The sequence below is a fragment of the Heterodontus francisci genome, chromosome 1, assembly GCF_036365525.1.
Source record: "Heterodontus francisci isolate sHetFra1 chromosome 1, sHetFra1.hap1, whole genome shotgun sequence".
Classification (NCBI taxonomy): Eukaryota; Metazoa; Chordata; class Chondrichthyes; order Heterodontiformes; family Heterodontidae; genus Heterodontus; species Heterodontus francisci.
Window position 1 is genome coordinate 34,081,542 of NC_090371.1, and position 26,118 is coordinate 34,107,659.

Below are 26,118 nucleotides of genomic sequence, written 5' to 3' on the forward strand. Positions count from 1 at the left end.
AGGACTGGCTGGGCACAACTGTAAATGTGGACTAGACTGTTAAGTACCCAGGACAAACCATACCAGGTACAAGGGATCAAGTGAGAAATTCAGAGTACAAGTAAATGTGATATTAGGTAATGGATGGGTACAGAGCGCAAGTAATACAGAGTATGAGTATAAATGCAGCGCTGGACCGTGGGTGTGTAGCTGGGAGTAGTAACACCAGGTACTGGTGCAGATCTGTAATTAGACAGTGGGCACTGGTACCTGGAGTTGGCAATATTTGGTCAGCAGTAATATTAATAGTACAGGGTAATACTGCAAATGTGGCACTAGATTATGGGTGGTAAAACTGGTACCCCAGAAAAGCCATACCAAACACAGTGGATTGGTACTGAGGGCACAATATGCTAGGGACAGATATTAATGCAGTACTAGACCATTCAGACCACTGACCACCTCCAGGCACTTACTCATTGTCTGTCGAGACAAGGAGACCAAAGAAGAAAAAAAAAGACCATTGAGGAGTGCCCGGGGTGAGCAATATTTTAAACATGGTATTCGTGACTAGAATGGTACGCTGCGGGCACAGCCGCTCAATGAATTCCAGAGTTCTTTAGCAACCTGTACTTTGTACGCTATGTGCAATCTTTTTGGGGACAACTGTTTAATTTTCTGCCTATTGTCAATCATTGAAACGACAGTGGGACACATCACATTGCTAGCAATGTTAGTGGTGGCAAATATTAACCAGCGCCTCTCTCTCTCCTCCCCTTTTTGCAGGCTATCCATGAGCACAAATTTCCAGCAGTACAGCTTCAGGATGCCAAACATAGGGTTCCAGAACCTTCCCCTCAATATCTACATTGTGGTTTTCGGCACAGCAATCTTTGTCTTCATCCTCAGTTTACTGTTCTGCTGTTACTTAATCAGGTAAGGGATGGCTTCGAGTCTAGGATCTAACAGCTGAGCAAAATAGTGTCTCCTTTACAGCAACAGCTACTACTACAAGCTAAACTTGTATTCATATCGCACCTTTCGTGTAGTAAAACATAACAAGACGCTACATAGTTGTGTTACCAGATAAATTTTGACACTGAGCCACATAATGCGCTATGAGGACAGGTGACCAAATGTTTGATAATAGAGGTAGGTTTTAAGGAGCGTCTTAAAGGAGGAGAAAGTGGTGAAGAGACGAAGAAGTTTAGAGTGGGAATTCTGGAGCTGAAGGCTTAGACAGCTGAAGGCATGACATCCCAATGGTGGGCCAACTAAAAGTGCTGCTGTGCAAGAGGCCAGAATTGAAAGAATGCAGAGATGTTGGAGGTTTGTGGATCTGGAGGAGGTTACAGATGGTGAGGGGTGAGGCCATGGAGGGACTTGAACACAAGGATGAGAATTGTCAGCCTGAGGCGTTGCTGGTCCAGGAGCTCGTGTAGGTCAGCGAGTATAAGGTAAATAGATGAATGGGACTTGATACGAGTTCGGACACAGGCAGCAGAGTTTCGGATGAGCTTAGGTCTATGGAGAGGGAGGATGGGAGGCCGGCAGGAGAGTGTTGGAATAATTGGAGCATCAAAGCCCACAGCAACCCCATCGATAATTCATTGCTGTTTGTAAATTGGCAAATAATGAATAACAGGCTGAGGAGAGAGGCCCTGTCAAGTTTATATTCATGCCTTTCACAAGGTTGTATTAATGACCTCAGCAAACTGTGATTTAATTTATAGATGTAATTATGTGTTATAAAACTGGAATTGCCTTGTGTAACTGCAAAGGCCAATAATCCAGTCTAATGAGCTTTGGTGAATATAGTTCATGCTATTAGTGACTAAAGATTCATTGTAAGTGCAATAATGAGGAAGTACCGCCCTGTTGGAGGTGCTCTCTTTTGGATGAGATGTTAAACAGAGGCCCGTCTGCCCTCTCAGGTGGACATGAATGATCCCATGCTGCTATTTTGCAGAACAGCAGGTACATTCTCCTACAGTCCAGGCCAAGTATTGAATCAACCATCACCTGCAATAGATGATCTGGTCATTTATTTCATTGCTGTTGGTGGGCCCTTTTTTATTTATTTATTTAGAGATGCAGCACTGAAACAGGCCCTTCAGCCCACCGAGTCTATGCCGACCATCAACCACCCATTTATACTAATCCTACATTAATCCCATATTCCTACCACATCCTCACCTTCCCTCAATTCCCCTACTACCTACACTAGGGGCAATTTACAATGGCCAATTTACCTATCAACCTGCAAGTCTTTGGCTGTGGGAGGAAACCGGAGCACCCGGCGAAAACCCACGCGGTCACAGGGAGAACTTGCAAACTCCGCACAGGCAGTACCCAGAATTGAACCCGGGTCGCTGGAGCTGTGAGGCTGCAGTGCTAACTACTGCGCCGCCCTTTTTTTCCCTTTTTTTTATCCAGTTACACCTCCCCCATCCCCATTATACCCCTTGCTGTGCACAAATTGACTGCTGCATTTCCGACACAGTGAATAGGCTTAATTGGCTGTAAAGTGCTTTGGGATGTCCGGAAAGTAAAAGAGATCTCTTTTCTGATATAGGAGGACAATCGCGTAATTGTTACATTAATGCACTAGTAATGTAGCAGACTGGGTTAATAATCCAAAGAACATGAGATTAAATCCTACCATGATAGTTCAAGAATTGGAATTTAGTTTTAATTAATCTGGAAATGAAAAGCTGGTATCAATAAAAATGACCATGAAGCAATTAAATTATTGTAAAAACCCAACTGGTTTATTAATGTCTTTTAGAGAAGGAAACCTGCCAGTTTGACCTCGATGTAACTCTGGTCCCAGGTCATGTATCAACCATTCAAGAATGCAGCCCACAACCACCTTTTCATTGGCTTGTCAGTAAATGCTGGCCTTGCAGTGACGCCCACATCCCAAGAATGTAAAATAAACTTGACACAAAAATGAGCGAAAACACACTCTTACATTTACATTTTGGTGCTGAGTTTTTCTTTTTTATTTGAACCACTTGAATTTTCAATAATTTTTTTCATCAGAATGGCCTGATAAAAATCTTTAAAAATAAGAAGGCGTTTGATAGCCTAGACGTATAAAAGATGTTTTTATTTGTGGAAGGAAAGAAACTCGGCGTCATAAATATAAGATAGTCATCAATACATTCAATAGGGACTTTAGCAGAACCTTCTTTACAGAGCAGTGAGAATGTGGAATTCAAGACCACAAGCAGTAATTGAGGTGAATAACATAGATGCCTTTAAAAGGAAGTTAGATAAACACATGAGGGAGAAAGAATTGGAAGGATATGGCGATAGGTTTCGATGAGCAGGGGTGGGAAGAGGCTTGTGTGAAGAATAGACCCGTTGGGCTAAATGACCTATTTCTGTGCTGTAAAATTCAATGTAGTCCAGTAAATACGACATCCACTTCTTCTCTTTGGGGCTTTATCTGATTTAACACATTTTACTTGGAGCCCTTAATATAAATGACAGTCTCAGATTGCACAGCTGATTTTATCAGTCTGTTAGAGTTTCAGTTTCAAAAACACGTTACAGTTTGTTGGTGTCAATCAAAATGAGCCCCCCCCCCCCCCCCCCGTCCCCTATGCTGTGCCCTAGCTATCTTGACCTTAACTGCTTCTACTGTTACTGAGTAAAGTCAGCTGGAGGGGCATTTTATTGAGGTTTGTGTAATACAGCTTCCTGTGCTTGATAAAAGTTAAAACAGTTCTGGCAGTCATCCATCTTGTTTGAGCCTATGTGGTCAACTCTGTGTTCGGTGAAACTGGAGTGTCCTCTCCAGGGTAAAATTTATGGAGACCCTGGGCTGCTCAAATGCCAGGGTCCCCCCCTCAACTTCCCTGCGTGCGTCCAAACGAATGCAGAGTATTATGTTTGGCACCGGCTTGGTTGCAGGAGTTGCAAGAAAGATTACATAGTTGGGCATCAGTCCATCTTTAGGTCTCCACTCCTGATTTTTTTTGTCAGGGTTTACTCCCTGAGCTGCCACCTTTCCTGAGATATCCACAAGGCAGTGGGGCTATATGCCCATAGCTGGGAGTTTGGTTCCTAAGCATCAGGACGTGTCCACACGCCAATGCGCACTGCATATCAGGGGGCCGAACCTCCTCTGAAACTTTAGCCTGGGGCCATGAGGGATTGAGTTTTTGTGTATTGCCATTTGGAGGCACAACAGAGGATTTGCTGACAGAGAGGCTTTGTACTGACATGGAGAGACTTACGCGCTTGGCTCCCCTTTTCACATTGCTGCTGGCCAGCAGTGTAGGCTGAAAGTGGCGAGCACAAAAAACAAGAAGCACGCTAAAGGGTGGCGCAGTGGTTAGCACCGCAGCCTCACAGCTCCAGCGACCCGGGTTCAATTCTGGGTACTGCCTGTGTGGAGTTTGCAAGTTCTCCCTGTGACGGCGTGGGTTTCCTCCGGGTGCTCCGGTTTCCTCCCACAGCCAAATGACTTGCAGGTTGATAGGTAAATTGGCCATTATAAATTGCGCCTAGTATAGGTAGTTGGTAGGGGAATATAGGGACAGGTGAGGATGTGGTAGGAATATGGGATTAGTGTAGGATTAGTATAAATGGGTGGTTAATGGTCGGCACAGATTCGGTGGGCCAAAGGGCCTGTTTCAGTGCTGTATATCTAAATCTAAAAAAAAAAATCTAAATCTAAAAAACTCTTGTCACCCACCCACTAGACACATCAGATCGACCTGTTGGACACTTTAAAACAGTACTAGTCTGGTTAAAGATTTGTAGTGTTCACCTATCATCAGGTGTGGTACTGCTCAGCCATAACAAGTGGCACAAGGAACAGGTATGGTACTGGCGATGGTACCTTGAGCTTGTGAGTTCAAATCCTACTAGAGCATGTTTTGAGATTCAACGTTGATGCATTTAAGATACTCAATAAGTACCTGAGGGAGAAAGGAATAGAAGAATGTGTTGATTGGATAGGAAGAGGCTCCTAAGAAGCATAAAGGCACCAGCAGACACCATTTTGGTTGAATGGTCTGTCTCTGTGCTGTTATTTCTATATCGTTCGGTATAAATCTGATAGTAGACAACAAAAGCAACCATAAAGCCTGCTAGGTTGCTGTACACCCAAACTCATTCACTAATTCCTTCATGGTAAGTTTATCTGTGACTCCAGTCCCACATTTGCATGTAAAATATCACAGCTCAACAGATTATTAAGCATAATAAAAGCAAAATACAGCAGAGGCTGGAAATCTGAAATAAAAACAGAAAGTGCTGGAAATACTCAGCAGGTTTGGCAGCATCTGTGGAGAGAGAAGCAGAGTTAACGTTTCAGGTCAGTGACATTTCATCAGAACCGGCAAAGGTTAGAAATGTAATAGGTTTTGAGCAAGTGAAAGGGGGGAAGGGGGAAGAATAAAAGGGAAGGTGTTTGATAGGGCTGAGGGAAGGAGAGATTAAATGACAGAGGTGCCACAGAATAAAAGGCAAAGGGAGTGCTAAAAGTTGTGCTACAGGACAATGCATCAGTCGAGAGAGAGTGTTAAAGGCAGAATGATAAACAGCAACAGCTCTGTCTGAAACCAAAAACATGAAAAGCCAAGTTTAAGACAGGCACATGGTTAAAAAAAAGTTGAAAACAATATTTAAAAATAAATAAATTAAGTATTAAAAGAAAGTGACAGTCTTGCTCTGCGCAAGCTCAAGGAACAGCACCTCATCTTCCAGTTAGGCACTGTACAACCTTCTGGACTCAACATTGAGTTCTACAATTTCAGAGCGTGACTCACTTTTTTTAACACTTAATTTATTTTTTATTTTTTAATATTTTATTTATTCATGTTCTTATTTTATTCTATTTCTAACCTTTGCCAGTTCTGATGTAAGGTCACAGACCTGAAACATGAACTCTCTTTCTCTCTGCACAGATGCTGCCAGACCTGCTGAGTATTTCCAGCACTTTCTGTTTTTGTTTTCAGTAATGCCTGTTTTACCAACTTTGCTTTACAGCCAATATGGTAGTTTGCTGGGGAACGTGTTATTGCCTGGAAGCCTTTTAACCGAGTGAACAATGTACCTCTAGAATAGGACCAATTTGCAATTAGTGGTCCTTAGTGTAAGTTTGACTCAGTCTCATCTCTCAGGAGGCTGAGTTCATGTTAACTGCAAGATTTTAAGCACTTCAGTGCATTACTGAGTGAGTACTACATTGTCATAGGTGCTGTTTTAAATGGAGTAGTAAGCTAACGTTGTTTTATGCTTGTTCAAGTGGTCCAGGTGGCTTCCCTCCCTCTTATTTTATTAACTTTGCAAAATTACCAGTTATGCTTATGAATGTAACAATGTACTAAAGGTATAAGTAAGAGATATCTTACATCTGTGTAGTATTTTCATAATCTCAGGTTGACCCAAAGTACTTCACAGCCAATTACGTACATTTAATCTGTAGTTTGTGTTGAAATACAGGGACACACAGCAGCCATTTTGTGCACAGCAAGCTCCCACAAAGAACAATGAGGTAGTTTCTTTCTCTCGTGATGTTGCTTGAAGGGCAAGTGTTGGCCATGGGAACTCCCGTTCTCGTCTTCCATTAGAGCCATGAAATCTTTTACATCCACCTGAGAGCCTTGGTTATCATCTCATCCAGGAGACGGCACCTCCGACAGTGTCGCACTCCTAAGGGGGAGAAGATTAGTGTTGTGGGGGGGGGGCGGAATACCCTCATTGAATTGACCAAGTAGGGATTGTTTTAAAATCATCCAGTGATGATGTTGACCTTAATGTACAGTAACTATGGCGGCACAGTGGCGCAGTGGTTAGCACCGCAGCCTCACAGCTCCAGCGACCCGGGTTCAATTCTAGGTACTGCCTGTGTGGAGTTTGCAAGTTCTCCCTGTGTCTGCGTGGGTTTCCTCCCACATGCCAAAGACTTGCTGGTTGATAGGTAAATTGGTCATTATAAATTGCCCCTAGTATAGGTAGGTGGTAGGGAAATATAGGGACAGGTGGGGATGTGGTAGGAATATGGAATTGGTGTAGGATTAGTATAAATGGGTGGTAGATGGTTGGCACAGACTCGGTGGGCCGAAGGGCCTGTTTCAGTTCCGTATCTCTAAACTAAACTAGTTTTAGTTTCCATCTGATGAATGATGGAGATTTCCTGGAATTACTATTTCTGGGAATGACATCACAGAGAAGAGTAACCAGTATTTATGCCATGCCTCTTTCTGCAATTTGCTATTTACATAGAAATTCCCAGAGTCAGCAGCAAATGCGCATATTCTAATAATATAAAAATAAAGTTATAAACAGCACTCAGCACATCACTAATGTTCGGTTCCCAGGACTCATTAATCTTTAATGGTTTTATCTATACAGTAACCTTAAAATTTGAAACTGAATATTTCCCTGATGATCAGGAGCATGAGTTGGTTGTTTTAGAAAGATTACTAGCTTACTACTGATGTTGCCTTTGACACAAGAAGGATTTTGTGATTAGGGTACATGAGTCAGCAATGGGAACAATTCAGTTATCCTCACTACCTCCATACCTGCTCCTTTCACTAACTCCTACCTAACTATGGAGAATCGCTCCCGATTGCTGCTGGTAACTCGTGCTGGATAGTTTGTGTATGTGGTAACGGGTCAGGGGACAGGGTCAGGCTCAGTTGTAGAATAGCCTGCCAACAAATGTTGATGATGACCAGTGGATCAGGTGTCAAAGGGCTGCTGGAGCCACACCTCAAAACATCAAGGAGAAAAGGAGGGAAAAATTAGGGAAGAGAGGAAAGCAGATTTTCTATCAGTTGTTTTCACATCTTCCTTTGGAGAAGAGTAGAAGGATTCGTAGGCTGACAGACCATGAGCTGATCACTGCTCCCATGGCTGTAATCATTTTCATACCACAATAGAATGGCTGCTCCTGTAAAACAGGATGGATTTATGGGCTCCTACAGGATGAAAGAGGAAGGTGGGGCTATCCACACTGAACAGTTGCAGGTATCCAACTGGATGGGAACCCAGAATTTAGAATCTACACTCACCAGGACTGCCTGGAGAAGGACTCAAACACTGCACCTTCCAACTCCAAGGCAGGAGTGCTGCTATTAAGCAAAAGGGTGGCTCTGTTTACCAGTGAATAAACAGAAGTTTGTTTTCTCTGTGTCAGTAGCTATCCTGCACTTTGACTGGGGCGGAGGGATGTCTGGAAGGGGGGAGGGTAGCTCGCAGTCGCAGCTAGCAAAGTGTTGGCCGATCAGGTAACTGTAGGCAGCTGGTGAGCATCTGTGCTGAGTGGCTGCCCTCAGTTAATGGAAATTTTTCACGTCAAAAAGTATTTTTTGAGAGTAGGTGAAGAGATTAAAGGGAGTAATTAATGTTCACCATGTAGATATTGGCCAAGTGCTCTGTATGTTAAAGGCGCACCGTGGTTAATTTTATGGCTGAGGCTTTTGGTCACATGAGTTTCTGGAAGAACCTGTTCTGACAATACATTCTCTGAGGCACCATTTCCGGTAGCAGTTGGCACACACATCCTGCACTCTTGTAAAATAAATGTTCTGAGATACAGGTTTATTTTTAGCAGCAGTCACAACTAGTGAAGCATCACAACACTACCCATGTTCTTGTGTTTTTTTTATATTCGTTCTCAGGATATGGGTGTTTCCGGAAAGGAACAGCTGCCCTTGAGAAGGTGATGGTGAGCCTCCTTATTAAACTGCTGCAGTCCCATGTGGTGTAGGTACACCCACAGTGCTGTTAGGTAGAGAGCTCCAGGATTTTGAGCCAGTGATAACGACGGAACAGCGGTCAATGTCGAAGACAGGATAGTGTGCGACTTGGAGGAGAACTTGAGGATAATGATGTTCCCATGCACCTGCTGATTGTACTTGTTTAACTAACTTGCTGGAGTATTTTGAAGAGGCAACAGAGAGGGTTCATGAGGGCAATGCTGTTGATGGTCTACCTGGACTTTCAAAAGGCATTTGATACATTGCCACACAATAGACTTGTGAGCAAAGTTATAGCTCAGGGCTGGAGGAAGGTTTGTAGTGGAGTTCCCCAGGGGTCAGTGTTGGGACCCTTGTTCATCATGATATATATTAATTACCTAGACCTTAGTGTACAGGGTACGATTTCAAAATTTGCAGATGATACGAAAGTTGGAAGCATTGTGAACTGTGGGGAAGCTAGTGTAGAACTTCAAAAGGACATAGACAAGTTGGTGCCAGGGGCAGACAAGTGGCAGATGAAATTCAATGCGGAGAAATGTAGAATACGGTGTGCAGTTTTGATCTCCACATTTAAGAATGGATATACTTGCATTGAAAGTAGTATTGCAAAGGTTCACTAGATTGGTCCCTGGGAATGAGAGGGTTGTCTTATGATGAGCAACTAAGTAAATTGGGCCTGTATTCTCTGGCGTTTAGAAGAATGAGAGGTGAACTCATTGAAACATATAAGATTCTAAAGGGGCTGGATAGGGGAGACACTGAGAGATTATTTCCGCTGGTCGAGAAATCTAAAACGCGGGGGCACAGTCTCAGGATAAGGGGCCGATCACTTAGGACAGAGATGAGGAGAAATTATTTCACTCAAAGGGTTGTGAATCTTCGGAATTCTCTACCCTGAGGGTTGTGGATGCTCCATTGTTGAATATATTTAAGGCTGGGATAGACAGATTTTGGTGTCTCAGGGAATCAAGGGATATGGCGAGGGGTGAGAAAGTGGAGTTGAATCCTAAGATCAGCCATGATTGTTTTGAATGGTAGAGCAGGCTCGATGGGCCATGTGTTCTACTCCTGCTCCTATTTCTTGTGTTCTTGTAAGTGATTAACTTTGGTAGGAAGAACATGGAGAGTCAATATAACATAAAAGGTACAACTCTAAAAGGGGTGCAAGAGCAGAGGGACCTGGGGTCATATGTGCATAATTCATTGAAGGTGGCAGGACAGGTTGAGAGCGTGGTTAATAAAGCATACAGTATCCTGGGATTTATTAGTAGGGGCACGGAGTGCAAGAGCAAGAAAGTTATGTTGAACTTGTATAAGACACTAGTTCGGCCTCAGCTGGAGCATTGCATCCAGTTCTGGGTGTCGCGCTTTAGGAAAGATGTGAAGGCATTGAAAAGAGTACAGAAAAGACTCAACAGAATGATTCCAGCGATGAGGAACTTCAGTTATGAAGATAGATTGGAGAAGTTGGGACTGTTTTCCTTGGAGAAGAGAAGGCTGAGAGGAGATTTGATAGAGGTGTTCAAAATCATGAGGGGTCTGGACAGAAGAAACTGTTCTCACTCGTGAAAGAACGAAGAGCAAAAGGGCAAAGATTTAAAGCAAGGCTGCGTTTGCTGACAATGCAGCCACTAGGTGGCTCAGTACTAGCACATGCCGAAATGCAGCCTCTTCCACTGAAGCGTCACTGTCTGTGATGTTCAGGCAGCTGCCAGGATTAAATTTGATGCTGCTCAATTTATCACAGAAAAACAACTTCATCTTCTCACCGCTGGCTCCCCACTGCCTTTCCTTAAGCACTCGCTACAGCCTTGCCATTTCCCCCTCCTCCCTCAGCCGCTCGCACCAGACCTCGCCACTGCTCCCCCCACCTTCCCCTCCCCTCGGCCAATTGTTCCCCACTCCTCTCTTCCCACCAAGCCCCCCACCGCCCCCCCAGCTCTCCGGCCGCTCGCTCTCCACTTCCCTCCCCCCACTTTGTCCAGACGTTAGCTCCAGGCCACGTCACTTCCCTTCTCTCAGCTGCTCGCTGCCACATTCGATCGTTCTCCACTGTGTCGCCCGAAGAAGCAAGGGGTGACGGAGCAAATTAGGAGCGAGTGGTCAAGAGGAGGGAAGTGGCACGGCCCGCGGACTAGAGCTAGTGTCTGGAGTGGAGCGAAGCAGGGAGCAAGTGGCCAGAGAGCAGGATGGCGGGGTGGGGTGGGCAGGAAGCGAGGAGCGGGGAACAGCCAGCTGAGAAGAGTAGGGGGGGAGCAGTGGCGAGGTCTGGAGTGAGCGGCTGAGGGCGGAATTGGCCGGTGAGGAGGAGAGGGGAGGGGGAGAAAACGTCGAGGCCTGGAGTGGAAGGGGGAGAGCAGCCAGTGGGGCGGGAGAGAGTAGCTGAGTGGGGGGAAGTGGGCAGGGGGAGCGAGTAGCGGAGATCGAGCTCCAGCCTCAAAGTGCCCCATTCAGCCCCTTGATGACGTTAGTGTTTCGCAGTGATGTTTTCCCACGCTGGCGCCAGTTAGCCCTGGCAAGACGGAGGCTGCGCATGTGCAGCATATCAGTGAGAGCAGGAGACCATTTGCGCATGTGCGCAGTGTGGAGCACGCTGATGACAAGGCGGGCCACTGTGATGTCAGGAGTCACTTTGTTAAAGTAATTGGCAAGGGAAGCAAATGTGACATGAGGAAAAACGCTTTCACGCAGCGAGTGGTTAAGGTCTGGAAAGCGCTGCCTGAGAAGGTGGTGGAGGCAGGTTCAATTGAAGCATTCAAAAGGGAATTAGACAGTTATATGAAAAGGAAGAATGTGCAGGGTTACGGGGAGAAGGTGAGGGGAATGGCACTAGGTGAATTGCTCATTCAGAGAGCTGGTGCGGACATGATGGGCTGAAGGGCCTCCTTCTGAGCTGTAACCATCCTGTGATTCTGTGATATTCCATGAATTCAATGCTGTGGGCAGCAGAACTGAGAAATGGGAGTCCAGTGTCAGTTCTAACCCTATCTGAACCTTCTCAACCTTGGGACTCTCTCCCAGCTACTATATTGTCCTATATTCAGACACAGAGGTTTTAGAGTGCAGGATTTTGAGCAAACATTATAATCCTTGAGAAAATCCCAGACACACTGAGGACAGACCTTGATAATATGTTGCCTGTGAGGGGATGGCTCTCACTTGCCCCCTTTCTGAGTTTCAGCAGCAGAACATGTTCTAATTGCTGCCTGTGCCAAGCCAATGAGCTATTTATTCATTGTCTTTGATACTAGAACAGCTGGGTTATAGCAGAAACAGCGCAACAACTGTGATTGATCAGTCATGATTTGCATTGCCTGTCAGTACTTGTATGTATGTGCTCCTGCAACAGCTGTCATTGGACAATGAGGTGTACAATTGCAAAGAAGGAACTTGTCAATTGTAGGAATGACCAACTTCTTTCTCATTCCTCTCTATGCAGGTTACGACATCAAGCACACAAGGAGCTGTATGCATATAAACAGGTAAGGCCCACATCTCCACTAATTGAATCTGCTGGCATCCAATCATTTCTTGTGTATGAATTATAAGCTCATTAAAGTAACGATTCCAAAGGGCTAACCCATGCTGAACTAACCTGATAGAATTCTTTGAAGAGGTAACGGAAAGAACAGACAAAGATAATGCAGTAGATGTCATATTATTTGATTTTCAGAAGACCTTTGATAAGGTATTACATAGTAGGTTCATGACAGATATAAGGACATGTGGAGTATGTTACGACTGAGGTGGGAGAAGTGCACTGTCAATTCAGTCCCACAGTATCCACAGGTCACAATATATATTTACATTTTCCCACTTACTGATATGGTCAGCCATATACTCCAATTTTCCATAGAATAAAACACACCAACCAGGTTTCTTTAATAAATAACAAAACTATTGGTTTATTATAAACCAAGTCATAACCAATAATAAAATAACATACACACAAATAGAAATGTTAAAGCCCTTATTTCTCCTAGCCCTCAACCTCACACATACGTACACAACTGGTTAACAGGGAAAAAGTAGAAGGGATTTTTGTCTACAGCTGTTCGAAGAAATAAAAGGAATGAAAAAAAAAACACTTATGGCTGAAAAAAAGGTATGGAAAGATGTCCTTTATGTTGGTGAGGCGTCCCAAATGCGTATAGCCGGCTGTCATGAGGATCTTCCCAGAACAGTTCCTTCCAGGCGATGTTGAAGATCAGTTTGAGTAGGCTTTCCAAGAGATGCAGCAACAGCAGGTTCCAACTAAGTCTTACAGCAGGAAGGCAGCAACGAGGTTTCAGTGCCCACACATTCGATGCAAGCTTCCTTCAAATACAGGAGGAAATAGGAAACGCACTGAATGCAGGATTTATTTTCAAGAGAAAGAGATGAGCTGTCTTTTCTTCTGGTAGGCCAAAAGTCAACTGACTGTTGTAACAGTTCAAAATGACACTTCTTTGTAAACATCTCCTCAAGTCAAAAACAACCCCTGCTGGGTGATTATCCACACACAGGCGCCTTCCAGTAAGACTTGTTTACAAGCCCAGTCCAGTTTCAGATAACTTCTTTTAAAAAAAACACTAAGTCCAGCCTCTACAAGATTTCCGATGAATCAGTGTCCCTAATTCAAATATAAGTCCTTCACATATTATTTTACAAAAGAAATAGAAGCAATCTCATAACAAGTAAGGTAACAAATAGCTAAATGTATAGCAAATTGCCTAAACAATAGAAAGTAGTAGGAATAAAGGATCGTTATTTAAATTGGAAGAAGGTGGAAAGTGACATTCCACAAGGATCAGTGGTGGGACCACTGTTATTCATACAAAGAACAAAGAACAAAGATAATTACAGCACAGGAACAGGCCCTTCGGCCCTCCAAGCCTGCGCCAATCCAGATCCTCTCTCTAAACATGTCGCCTATTTTCTAAGGTTCTGTATCTCTTTTCTTCCTGCCCATTCATGTATCTGTCTAGATACATCTTAAAAGACTCCATCGTGCCCGCGTCTACCACCTCCGCTGGCAACGCGTTCCAGGTGCCCACCACCCTCTGCGTAAAGAACTTTCCACGCATATCCCCCCTAAACATTTCCCCTTTCACTTTGAACTCGTGTCCTCTAGTAATTGAAACCCCCACTCTGGGAAAAAGCCTCTTGCTGTCCACCCTGTCTATACCTCTCATGATTTTGTACACCTCAATCAGGTCCCCCCTCAACCTCCGTCTTTCTAATGAAAATAATCCTAATCTGCTCAACCTCTCTTCATAGCTATCGCCCGCCACACCAGGCAACATCCTGGTGAACCTCCTCTGCACCCTCTCCAAAGCATCCACATCCTTTTGATAATGTGGCGACCAGAACTGAACGCAGTATTCCAAATGTGGCCGAACCAAAGTCCTATACAACTGTAACATGACCTGCCAACTCTTGTACTCAATGCCCCGTCCGATGAAGGAAAGCATGCCGTATGCCTTCTTGACCACTCTATTTACCTGCGTTGCCACCTTCAGGGAACAGTGGACCTGAACACCCAAATCTCTCTGGACATCAATTTTCCCCAGGACTTTTCCATTTACTGTATAGTTCACTCTTGAATTGGATCTTCCAAAATGCATCACCTCGCATTTGCCCTGATTGAACTCCATCTGCCATTTCTCTGCCCAACTCTCTAATCTATCTATATTCTGCTGTATTCTCTGACAGTCCCCTTCACTATCTGCTACTCCACCAATCTTAGTGTCGTCTGCAAACTTGCTAATCAGTCCACCTATACCTTCCTCCAAATCATTAATGTATATCACAAACAACAGTGGTCCCAGCACGGATCCCTGTGGAACACCACTGGTCACACGTCTCCATTTTGAGAAACTCCCCTCTACTGCTACTCTCTGTCTCCTGTTGCCCAGCCAGTTCTTTATCCATCTAGCTAGTACACCTTGGACCCCAAGCGCCTTCACTTTCTCCATCAGCCTGCCATGGGGAACCTTATCAAACGCCTTACTGAAGTCCATGTATATGACATCGACAGCCCTTCCCTCATCAATCAACTTTGTCACTTCCTCAAAGAATTCTATTAAGTTGGTAAGACATGACCTTCCCTGCACAAAACCATGTTGCCTATCACTGATGAGCCCATTTTCTTCCAAATGGGAATAGATCCTATCCCTCAGTATCTTCTCCAGCAGCTTCCCTACCACTGACGTCAGGCTCACCGGTCTATAATTACCTGGATTATCCCTGCTACCCTTCTTAAACAAGGGGACAACATTAACAATTCTCCAGTCCTCCGGGACCTCACCCGTGTTTAAGGATGCTGCAAAGATATCTGTTAAGGCCCCAGCTATTTCCTCTCTCGCTTCCCTCAGTAACCTGGGATAGATCCCATCCGGACCTGGGGACTTGTCCACCTTAATGCCCTTTAGAATACCCAACACTTCCTCCCTCCTTATGCCGACTTGACCTAGAGTAATCAAACATCTGTTCCTAACCTCAACATCCGTCATGTCCCTCTCCTCGGTGAATACCGATGCAAAGTACTCGTTTAAAATCTCACCCATTTTCTCTGAGTCCAAGCATAACATTCCTCCTTTGTCCTTTAGTGGGCCAATCCTTTCTCTAGTTACCCTCTTTCTCCTTATATATGAATAAAAGGCTTTGGGATTTTCCTTAACCCTGTTTGCTAAAGATATTTCATGACCCCTTTTAGCCCTCTTAATTCCTCGTTTCAGATTGGTCCGACATTCCCGATATTCTTTCAAAGCTTCGTCTTTCATCAGCCGCCTACACCTTATGTATGCTTCCTTTTTCCTCTTAGCTAGTCTCACAATTTCACCTGTCATCCATGGTTCCCTAATCTTGCCATTTCTATCCCTCATTTTCACAGGAACATGTCTCTCCTGAACGCTAATCAACCTCTCTTTAAAAGCCTCCCACATATCACATGTGGATTTACCTTCAAACAGCTGCTCCCAATCTACATTTCCCAGCTCCTGCCGAATTTTGATATAGTTGGCCTTCCCCCAATTTAGCACTCTTCCTTTAGGACCACTCTCGTCTTTGTCCATGAGTATTTTAAAGCTTACGGAATTGTGATCACTATTCCCAAAGTAGTCCCCTACTGAAACTTCAACAACCTGGCCGGGCTCATTCCCCAACACCAGGTCCAGTATGGCCCCTTCCCGAGTTGGACTATTTACATACTGCTCTAGAAAACCTTCCTGGATGCTCCTTCCAAATTCTGCTCCATCTGGACCTCTAACACTAAGCGAATCCCAGTCAATGTTGGGAAAATTAAAATCTCCTATCACCACCACCCTGTTGCTCCTACATCTTTCCATAATCTGTTTACATATTTGTACCTCTATCTCACGCTCGCTGTTGGGAGGCCTGTAGTACAGCCCCAACATTGTTACCCCACCCTTCCTATTTCTGAGTTCTGTCCATATTGCCTCACTGCTCGAGTCCTCCATAGTGCCCTCCTTCAGCACAGCTGTGATATCCTCTTTGACCAGTAATGCAACTCCTCCACCCCTTTTACCTCCCTCTCTATCCCGCCTGAAGCATCGATATCCTGGGATATTTAGTTTCCAATCATGCCCTTCCCTCAACCAAGTCTCAGTAATAGCAATAACATCATACTCCCAGGTACTAATCCAAGCCCTAAGTTCATCTGCCTTACCTACTACACTTCTTGCATTAAAACAAATGCACCTCAGACCACCAGTCCCTTTATATCCATCATCTGCTCCCTGCCTGTTCTTCCCCTTAGTCACACTGACTTCATTATCTAGTTCCTTACAGGCTTTTGTTACTACCTCCTTACTGTCAACTGACCTCAATTGGTTCCCATCCCCCTGCCACATTAGTTTAAACCCTCCCCAACAGCGTTAGCAAAAGCACCTCCAAGGACATTGGTTCCAGTCCGGCCCAGGTGTAGACCGTCCAATTTGTAATAGTCCCACCTCCCCCAGAACCGGTCCCAATGTCCCAAAAATCTGAACCCCTCCTTCCTGCACCATCTCTCAAGCCACGCATTCATCCTGACTATTCTTTCATTTTTACTCTGACTATCACGTGGCACTGGTAGTAATCCTGAGATTACTACCTCTGAGGTCCTACTTTTTAACTTGGCTCCTAACTCCCTAAACTCTGCTTGTAGGACCTCATCCCGTTTTTTACCTATATCATTAGTGCCTATGTGCACAATGACAACTGGCTGTTCACCCTCCCCCTTTAGAATGTTCTGCAGCCGATCTGAGACATCCCTGACCCGTGCACCTGGGAGGCAACGTACCATTCGGGAGCCTCGTTTTCGACCACAGAACCGCCTATCTACTCCCCTTACAATCGAATCCCCTACGACTATAGCCCTTCCACTCTTTTTCCCGCCCTTCTGAACAGCAGAGCCAGCCACGGTGCCATGGACCTGGCTACTGCTGCCTTCCCCTGGTGAGCCATCTCCCCCAACAGTATCCAAAACGGTATACTTGTTTTGGAGGGAGATGACCGCAGGGGACTCCTGCGCTGCCTTCCTGCTCTTTCTCTGCCTTTTGGTCACCCATTCCCTTTCTCCCTCAGCAATCCTAATCTGCGGTGTGACCAATTCACTAAACGTGCTATCCACGACCTCCTCAGCATCGCGCATGCTCCAAAGTGTGTCCATCCGCAGCTCGAGAGCCGTCATGCGGTCTAACAAGAGCTGCAGTTGGACACACTTCCTGCACGTGAAGGAGTCAGGGACATCAGCCGTGTCCCTGAGCTCCCACATTGAGCAAGAGGAGCATGACACGGGTCTGAGATCTCCTGCCATTTTTAATCTTAAGTTTAAACTTAGTTAAATGAAAAAGGAACGAAAAGTTTTTACCAATCACAATAAAACCAGAGAAATCGAAAAAGCCTTACCTTATAAACACCCCGCCGAGTCCTTTTTTTTTGGTTAGAGGAGGAGGGCGGGTGGGAGACACTACAAGTCTGGTGTCTCGGGTTCAGAAACCGCCCAAATATATAGTGTTTTACTTACCCAGCAGCCCCCTGGCCTCCGCCGAAAAACAAAAGGAAATTAAATTTACTTTCAAACTGACCTTCCCAGCTGCTCACTCGCTCACACTCTGCTCCCGAAAAAGCTGCTTCCCAGCTGCTCACTCGCTCACACTCTGCTCCCGAAAAGGTGCCAGCAGCCCCCTGGCCTCCGCCGAAAAACAAAAGGAAATTAAATTTACTTTCAAACTGACCTTCCCAGCTGCTCACTCGCTCACTCTCTGCTCCCGAAAAAGCTGCTGCAATGATTTGCATTTCATAATTTCATAATTTGCATTAATAATTTGGGGTTGGGAGCAAGGAACTCAATATCAAAATTTGCAGATGATACCAAACTTTGGTGGGTGGGGGGGTGGGGGGGTGGTTGGAGGGAGAGTACAGCTAGCTTAAACACTGAGGAAGAATGCAACATCATAAAAGAAGACATTAGAAAACTTCCAGACTGGACAGTTAAGTGGCAAATGAGCTTTAACTTTAAATGTAAGGTGATGGTATTATGAAAGTACTTCCATTTTTTGTTAAATATTTTTGATGACTCATATTTAAATGGTGGAAATGGATCTGATTTTGGAAGGCTGAAAATTACATAGATGTTGGACTCTGTTTTTTGTTGAAAGTTCACTGAAAGGACACTTGAGATGTGTTTGAAAACAACCTTTACTGGACATCACATGCCTTAAGATAAATAAACAACAGAAACCTTGGTGGGTTGGGGGAGATGTTTACAGAAAAGTGACGCGTCAAGATTTATGAGTGGTCAGGAGGTTCTGACCTGCTGTTTGGGGTTTCGTTTGAGATATTGTTTTGGTTCAGTTGGGGTGTGGATTGTGTTTGAAAGCAGTTGGAGGTCAACCAGCCAAGAAAAAAACACGCAGTTCATCTCTTTCTCTACCTCTTTGAATCGTGTGAATCCAGAGTGTGATAATTCGATGCCACATTTCTCTTGGAAAGCCAACCAGATTATTTCTTGACATCTCTCAAACGAACTGCTCCAGAATAGATCCCAGTGACCCCTCTCCGTATATCCAGATGCCAGACTAAAGGGACAGCTGACATCCTTCCATATCTTGTCTTTTTTTCTTAAAGAATTAGCAAGTATTTGGTCAAATTATTCCTTTTTTTTGGTCTTTTTTTGTGAAAGAGCTCTGCGGGGAGAATTTCTTTTTTTCAGTGTGTGTGGGGTATTTAAAAAGGGAACTTTCATATTTCAATCTGGGTGTTAATGCCCTGCTTCATTACTGGAGAAGTCTTGTTTTATAATAAACTGATAATTTTGATGCTTATTAAAGAAACCTGGTTGGTGTATTTTATTCTGGGACAAAGAGTAGAGTATATAATTGACTGTATCGATAACAGGGTAAACATTTAAAATATATGTTGTGAGCTGTAGAGAAGTGGAATTAGAAAAGACAGTGCACTCCTCTGCCTCGGTCGTAACAATGGACTTTGGCAGAATAAACAGAAACATCGCCTACACCTTAGAAAATAGGAAATTGAATGGTGTAGAAGAGCAAAGGAACCTTGGGATACAAATGAATAAATCATTAAAGCAGCATCACAGGTAAAGCAATTAAAAATGCTAACCAAGCACTGGGAATTATTTCTAGGATATAGAATTCAAAAGTAGTGAAGTTATGTTAAACTGAAATAAAAACTTCTTCACACCCTGCCTCCTGTAAGGACTCCATTCCATTCTCCCAGTTTCTCAATCTCCGACGCATCTGCTCTGATGATGCTACCTTCCATGACAGCGCTTCTGATATGTCTTCCTTTTTTCTCAACCGAGGATTCCCCCCCACTGTGGTTGACAGGGCCCTCAACCGTGTCCGGCCCATTCCCCGCACCTCTACCCTCACCCCTTCCCCTCCCTCCCAGAACCGTGACAGGGTTCCCCTTGTCCTCACTTTCCACCCCACCAGCCTCCATATCCAAAGGATCATCCTCCGCCATTTCTGCCACCTCCAGCATGTTGCCACTACCAAAGGCATCTTCCCCTCCCTTCCCCTGTCAGCATTCCGAAGGGATCGTTCCCTCCGCGACACCCTGGTCCACTCTTATATTACCCCCACCACCTCGTCCCCGTCCCATGGCACCTTTCCCTGCAAGCGCAGGAGGTGTAATACCTGCCCATTTACCTCCTCTGTCCTCACTATCCAAGGCCCCATACACTCCTTTCAGGTGAAGCAGCGATTTACTTGTACTTCTTTGAATGTAGTATACTGTATTCGCTGCTCACAATGTGGTCTCCTCTACATTGGGGAGACCAAACGGAGACTGGGTGATCGCTTTGCGGAACACCTCCGCTCAGTCCGAAAGCATGACCCCCGAGCTTCTGGTTGCTGGCCATTTCAACACACCCCACCCTGCTCTCATGCTCACATGTCTATCCTGGGATTGCAGTGTTCCAGTAACATCAACGCAAGCTCGAGGAACAGCATCTCATCCACCAATTAGGCACACTACAGCCTGCCGGACTGAACATTGAGTTCAATCATTTCAGAGCATGACGGGCCCCCCATTTTACTTTTATCTTTAGTTTTTTTTTGTGTTTATTTTATTTCAGTTTGCTCTGTTTGTTTCTACTGTGCCTACCCACTGTTTTTTTTTTCATGTTTGTGCTTGTGGCTGTGCAGATTTCAGTCCATTAACACCCTATCTGTACTAATGCTTTGTTTTTCAGCACACCATTAACATATTGTTTGCCTTTGCTCCATGACCTTCTGGTCAGCTATTCTGTGACCTTGTCCTATCAACGCCTCTTTTGTTATCTCTTGCCCCACCTCCCACTTTACTTGCTTAAAACCTTTTATATTTCTTATATCTGCCAGTTCTGAAGAAGGGTCACTGATCTGAAACGTTAACTCTGCTTCTCTCTCCACAGATGCTGCCAGACCAGCTGAGTATTTCCAGCACATTCTGTTTTTATTTCAGATTTCTAGCATCAGCAGTATTTTGCTTTCATTTTATGTTAAGCTGACTCTGGTCAGGTTGCACTTTGAGTACCATGCACCATTCTGGTCCACATACTATAAAACGGATGTGGAAACACTGGAGAAAGTTTTTTAAAAATGTATAAGGGTGGCACCAGAACTGAGAGATCACACATCTACTGGAAAAGATTGAACAGGTTGGGGCTTTTTCCTTTAGAAAAGACTTAGAGGTGACCTGATATAGGTTTTTAAAATTATGAATGAGTTAGCTAGGGTGGAAGTGGAGAAAATGTTTCCACTTGCAGGAGAATCCAAAACTAGAGGGCATAAATATAAAAAAGATATTAATAAAGCCAATAAGGAAATAAGGAGAAATTCCTTTACTTAGAGAGTGGTTAGAATGTGGAACTCACTACTTGAGTAAAATAACTTGTCTAGTTTCCTTTTGAAAGTATCTAAGTACATACAAACATACAAATTCGGAGCAGAAGTAGGCCATTCGGCCCCTCGAGCCTTCTCCACCATTCAATAAGATCATAGCTGATCTGTTTGTGTCTCGAATTCCACACTCCCATCTACCCCCTTGGCTAACGATAATCTCTCTACCTCCACCTTAAAAATATTCAATGACCCCGCCTCCAGCACCATTTGAGGCAGAGAGTTCCAAAGGCACACAACCCTCTGAGAGAAAAAAATTCTCCTCATCTCTGTCCTAAAAGGGCGACCCCTAATTTTAAAACAGTGCCTCCTAGTTCTGGATTCACCCACAAGAGGAAACATCCTTTCCACATCCACCTTGCCAAGACTGTTCAGGATCTTAAATGTGCTGAAAAGCTGAGATAGGGCAGATTGAATGGGAGGAGACTTGTCTGGAGTATAAACTCCACAGCACAGACTAGTTGAGCCAAATGGCCTATGTCTATACTGTACATTCTATGTGATGTAATTTGGAATAATACAGATAGTAGCTGTAAATAATTGTCAAAGTTTTATTTTATAGTAGAGTATTTCTGAGTTTTATTGATCAGTGTAGATGTGGCGATACTTTATAAATCTCTGGGAGTTTTCTCAGGTGTAATCAATTGTGCTTCTCTCTATTTTGCAGGTCATACTGAAAGAAAAAGTAAAAGAACTCAATTTGCATGAGGTAAGGGAATTTTTTTTTTGAGGATTTAGTTGCCCTTGTAATTTAGGCTGGTAGGCCTCTGAACTATCACTGTTTGCCTAGTACGAGGGAGTGCACAGCAACATTGTAGACTGCTCAGCTTTGGATTTTTCTTGAATTCTTGATTTCTTTTCTCCTGAATTCCTTATTGGATTCGTTAATGACTATTTTGCTTTTATGGACCATACAAGTGGAAATATTTTCTCTACGTCTACCCTATTGAAACTCTTCATCATTTTAAAGATCTTTACCAGGTAACCCCTCAGTCTTCACTTTTCTAGAGAAAAGAGTCCCAGCCTGTTCAGTCTTTCCTGATAGTTATAACCTCTCAGTTCTGATATCATTCTTCTAAATATTTATTGCACCTTCTCTAGTGCCTTTATATCCTTTTCATAATATAGAGACCAGAACAGTCTAACCAAGGTTCTATACGTTTAAAATTACTTCTCTGCTTTTCAGTTCTATTCTTCTAGAAATAAACACCAGCGCTTGCACATCAGAGAGTGTTCCCTAAGGATCTATCCTTGGCCCTTCCTATTTCTCGTCTGCATGCTGCCCCTCGGCGACATCATCCGAAAGCACAATGTTAGTTTTTACGTGTATGCTGACGACACTCAGTTCTACTTACCACCACTTCTCTCAACTCCTTCACTGTTGCTAAATTATCAGACTGCTTATTTGACATCCAGTACTGCATGAGCAGAAATTTCTTACAAATTAAACGTTGGGAAAACTGAAGCCATTGTTTTTGGTTCCCGCTCCCCAACTCCATTCCCATTGCTACCGACTCTGTCCATCTCCCTGACAATAGTCTGAGATTAAGCCAGTCTGTTCACAATCTTGGTGTTGCATTTGACCCTGAGATTCTGACTTCAGACTCGTGCCATCACTAAGGTCTCCTATTTCCATCTCCGTAACATCGTCCAATTTAGCCCCTGTCTCAGCTGAAACCCTCATTCATTCCAATGCAATCCTGGCTGGTCTCCCACATTATATTCTTTGTAAACGTGAGGCTATCCAAAACTCCGCTGCCCATGTCTTAACTTGCACCAAGTCCCATTCCCCTAACACCCCTGTGCTCACTGACCTACATTGGCTCCCGTTCAAGCAACGTCTTGATTTTAAAATTCTTATCCTTGTTTTCATATCCCTCCATGGCCCCGCCCCTCCCTATCTCTATAAACTCCATCAGTCCCCCAACCCTCCGAGATATCTGTGCTCCTTTAATTTTGGCCTCTTGTGCATCCCTGATTTTAATCGCTCCACCATTGGTAGCCATGCTTTCAGGGACACGGTTTCCTAGGCCCCGTGCCCTGGAATTCCCTCCCTACATCTCCACCTCACTTTCCTCCGTTTAGACACTCCTTAAAATCTACCTCTTTGACCAAGCCTTTGGTCATTTGACCTAATATTTCCTTTTGTGGATTGGTGTCATTCTATGTTTTATAATGCTCCTGTAAAGCGCCTTGGGATGTTTTATTACATTAAAGGTGCTATCTAAATATATGTTGTTGTTTCACCATGCTTAGCCTTGATTGGTATTAGAAATGTTGCTCTTAGGATGTTCAGTTTTGCTGGTCTGTGTGTAAATCCAATATCATTAATCCCCATTACAGATCGAGCAACATTTTCAAAGTTATTTATTATAACATTGGATAGAGACCTGGGTGAGTGAGGGTGGGGCAGGGAAATGTCAACAAGCTGGACTAATCTGAGGAAGTCTGCACTGAAGGACTGTATACATTAACACTGTAGAATTTGTAAATTGGACAGCTTTGTCCACATTGTTTGATTTAAATTAGCCCTTCAAAGCTCTATTTATGCAGTTTAGTGCAAAAAATGAGTGCATCTTTCAAATCACAGGCTGAATTTAATTACCATGGACTTCTGTATTCTCAAATGCTGGCAACAGCGCCAGCTGCTGAAATTCCATTGTGCTGGTGTTAAATGGTGCAGTTAATACATGATTTATTAATATTTGTCTGTTGTCAATTGCTGCCCAACCCTGCCACAATTAGCAGGTGCGTTAGATGCTTGCGTCAGTGACAGACATTGTGTTCCAAGATACCTTGGGATACTGCTAATTTAAAATTCAACCCAGGGATGGTGATGCTGTGGAGCATATGAGTTGCACCTTTCTTTAAACTCTATGGGCTAAAAATTGGATTCAGTCCATTTCCAGACGTGGGGATCATGATGTGTAATTACCCCGTGCCCAGTTGATTTGAGCATGCAAACTTCATGCTGCCTGCTCATTTTCAGTGGTTGTGAAAGCAGCCCAGTGCGAGCTGCTGGCTGGCAGCACACTCAGTAGGGGCCCAGGAACGTGCGTGACTAGCACGACATACAGTTAGCCTGCACTTCTTAAAGGGGAGCTGCACTCATGCGACAGCAACTGCTGGAATTATGTCAGAAAATCTTTGAGGGAAGGATGTAAATGGAACAACAGGCCAGACAGAGGACTGCCAGATCCACTGATGCAGCACTGGAGACCTTAGTGCTGGAGGTCTAGAGACGACCTTTCCAAAGGAGGCTAGGGATACCTGCCAAAGGGAATGGGAGCAAGTAGCCAGGGAGGTCAATTCCTGAAGTCTGGCCCCAAGGACCTGGCTGCAGTGCTGGAAAAAAATCAATGTCCTCAACAATTGGTCAAGGTCAGTGAATGCGTCTTCAAATGACGTCTTCTACCCACCCCACCACACTGCTCAAAGGGGCATACAGGCTCGCATAGCAGTCCAACAATCTCTGCTCCAACAGATTACTAGGATGGCTGGGGCCCAGCCCTGGGAGTGGCTGTGGCTCCATAGAGCACAGACCTGCTGTCCTCTGTCAGGCTGATAGCAGTCGGACTCCTACCATTGAACAAAAGAACACATAAAATCGGAGTAGGCGTATGCCAGTTGGCCCCTCAAGCCCTCTCTGCCATTTGATAAGATTATGGATGATCTGATTGTAGCCTCAACTCCACTTTCCTGCTGGCCCTCATAACCCTTGAACCCCTTGTCAATCAAGAATCTATCGAACTCACCCTTGAATATATTCAATGACCCAGCCTCCACTGCTCTCTGGTGAAGAGAATTCCACAGACTCACAACCCTCTGGAAAAAAAAGTTTCTCCTCATCTCACTCTTAAATGGGAGACCCCTAATTTTAAACTAGTCTCCCCCACAAGTGGAAACGTCCTCTCAGCATCCACCCTGTCAAATCCCCGCAGGATCTTACATGTTTCAATAACATCACCACTCATTCTTCTAAACTCCAATGGGTATAGGCCCAACCTGTTCAACCTTTCCTCATAAGATAACCCCTTCATCTCAGGAATCAGTCTTGTGAACCTTCTCTGAACTGCTTCTAATGCAGTTATATCCTTTCTTAAGTCAGGAGACCAAAACTGTACACAGTACTCCAGATGCGGTCTAACTAAGGCCCTGTACAGCTGTAGCAACAGTTCCCTACTTTTATACTCGATTCCCCTTGCAATAAACGCCAACCTTCCATTTGCCTTCCTAATCAATTGCTGTACCTGCATACTAACATTTTGTGATTCATGTAACAGGACACCTAGAACCCTCTGTACCGTAGAGTTCTGCAATCTCTCTCCATTTAAATAGTATACTACTTCTCTATTCTTCCTGCCGAAGTGGACAAGTTCACATTTTCCAACATTATACTCCACCTGCCAATTTTTCGTCCACTCTCTTAACCCATCTAAAACACTTTATAGATTTTTTTATATCCACTTGACAGCTAACGTTCCTACCTATCTTTATGCCATCATCAAATTTAGCTACCCCTTACATTCGGTCCCTTCATCCAATTCATTGATATGGATTATAAATAGTTGAGGCCCCAGCACTGATCCTGTGGCACTCCACTAGTTGCAGCTTGCCAACCCGAAAATGACCCGTTTATCCCTACTCTCTGCTTCCTGTTAGCTAACCAATCCTCTATCCATGCTAATATGTTTCTCCCTACACTATGAGCTCTTATTTTGTCTACTCTCAATCATCAGTAAAGTGATGGAAGGTGTCATCAACAGTGCCATCAAGCAGCACTTGCTTAGCATTAATCTGCTCAGTTGATGCTCAGTTTGGGTTCCGCCAGGGCCTCTCAGCTCCTGACCTCATTACAGCCTTGGTTCAAGCATGGACAAAAGAGCTGATCTCAAGAGTTGAGGTGAGAGTGACTGCCCTTGGCATCAAGGCAGCATTTGACCTAGTATGGCATCAAGGAGCCCTAGCAAAACTGAAGTCAATGGGAATCAGGGTAAAAACTCTCCGCTGGTTGG

General features: G+C 44.3%; 1 protein-coding gene across 2 annotated transcripts in view; it reads left to right on the forward strand.

Moving 5' to 3' along the window:
* Positions 1-26,118, forward strand: part of rnf24 (ring finger protein 24) — a 143,573-nt gene that overhangs the window by 60,998 nt on the left and 56,457 nt on the right. For both annotated transcript variants that reach the window (XM_068028825.1, XM_068028832.1), the window contains exons 2-4: positions 766-915; positions 12,148-12,190; positions 21,771-21,812. In XM_068028825.1, coding sequence (XP_067884926.1) covers positions 773-915; positions 12,148-12,190; positions 21,771-21,812 — 228 coding nt within the window. In that variant the 5' untranslated portion in view covers positions 766-772. The remainder of the gene's footprint in view (positions 1-765; positions 916-12,147; positions 12,191-21,770; positions 21,813-26,118) is intronic.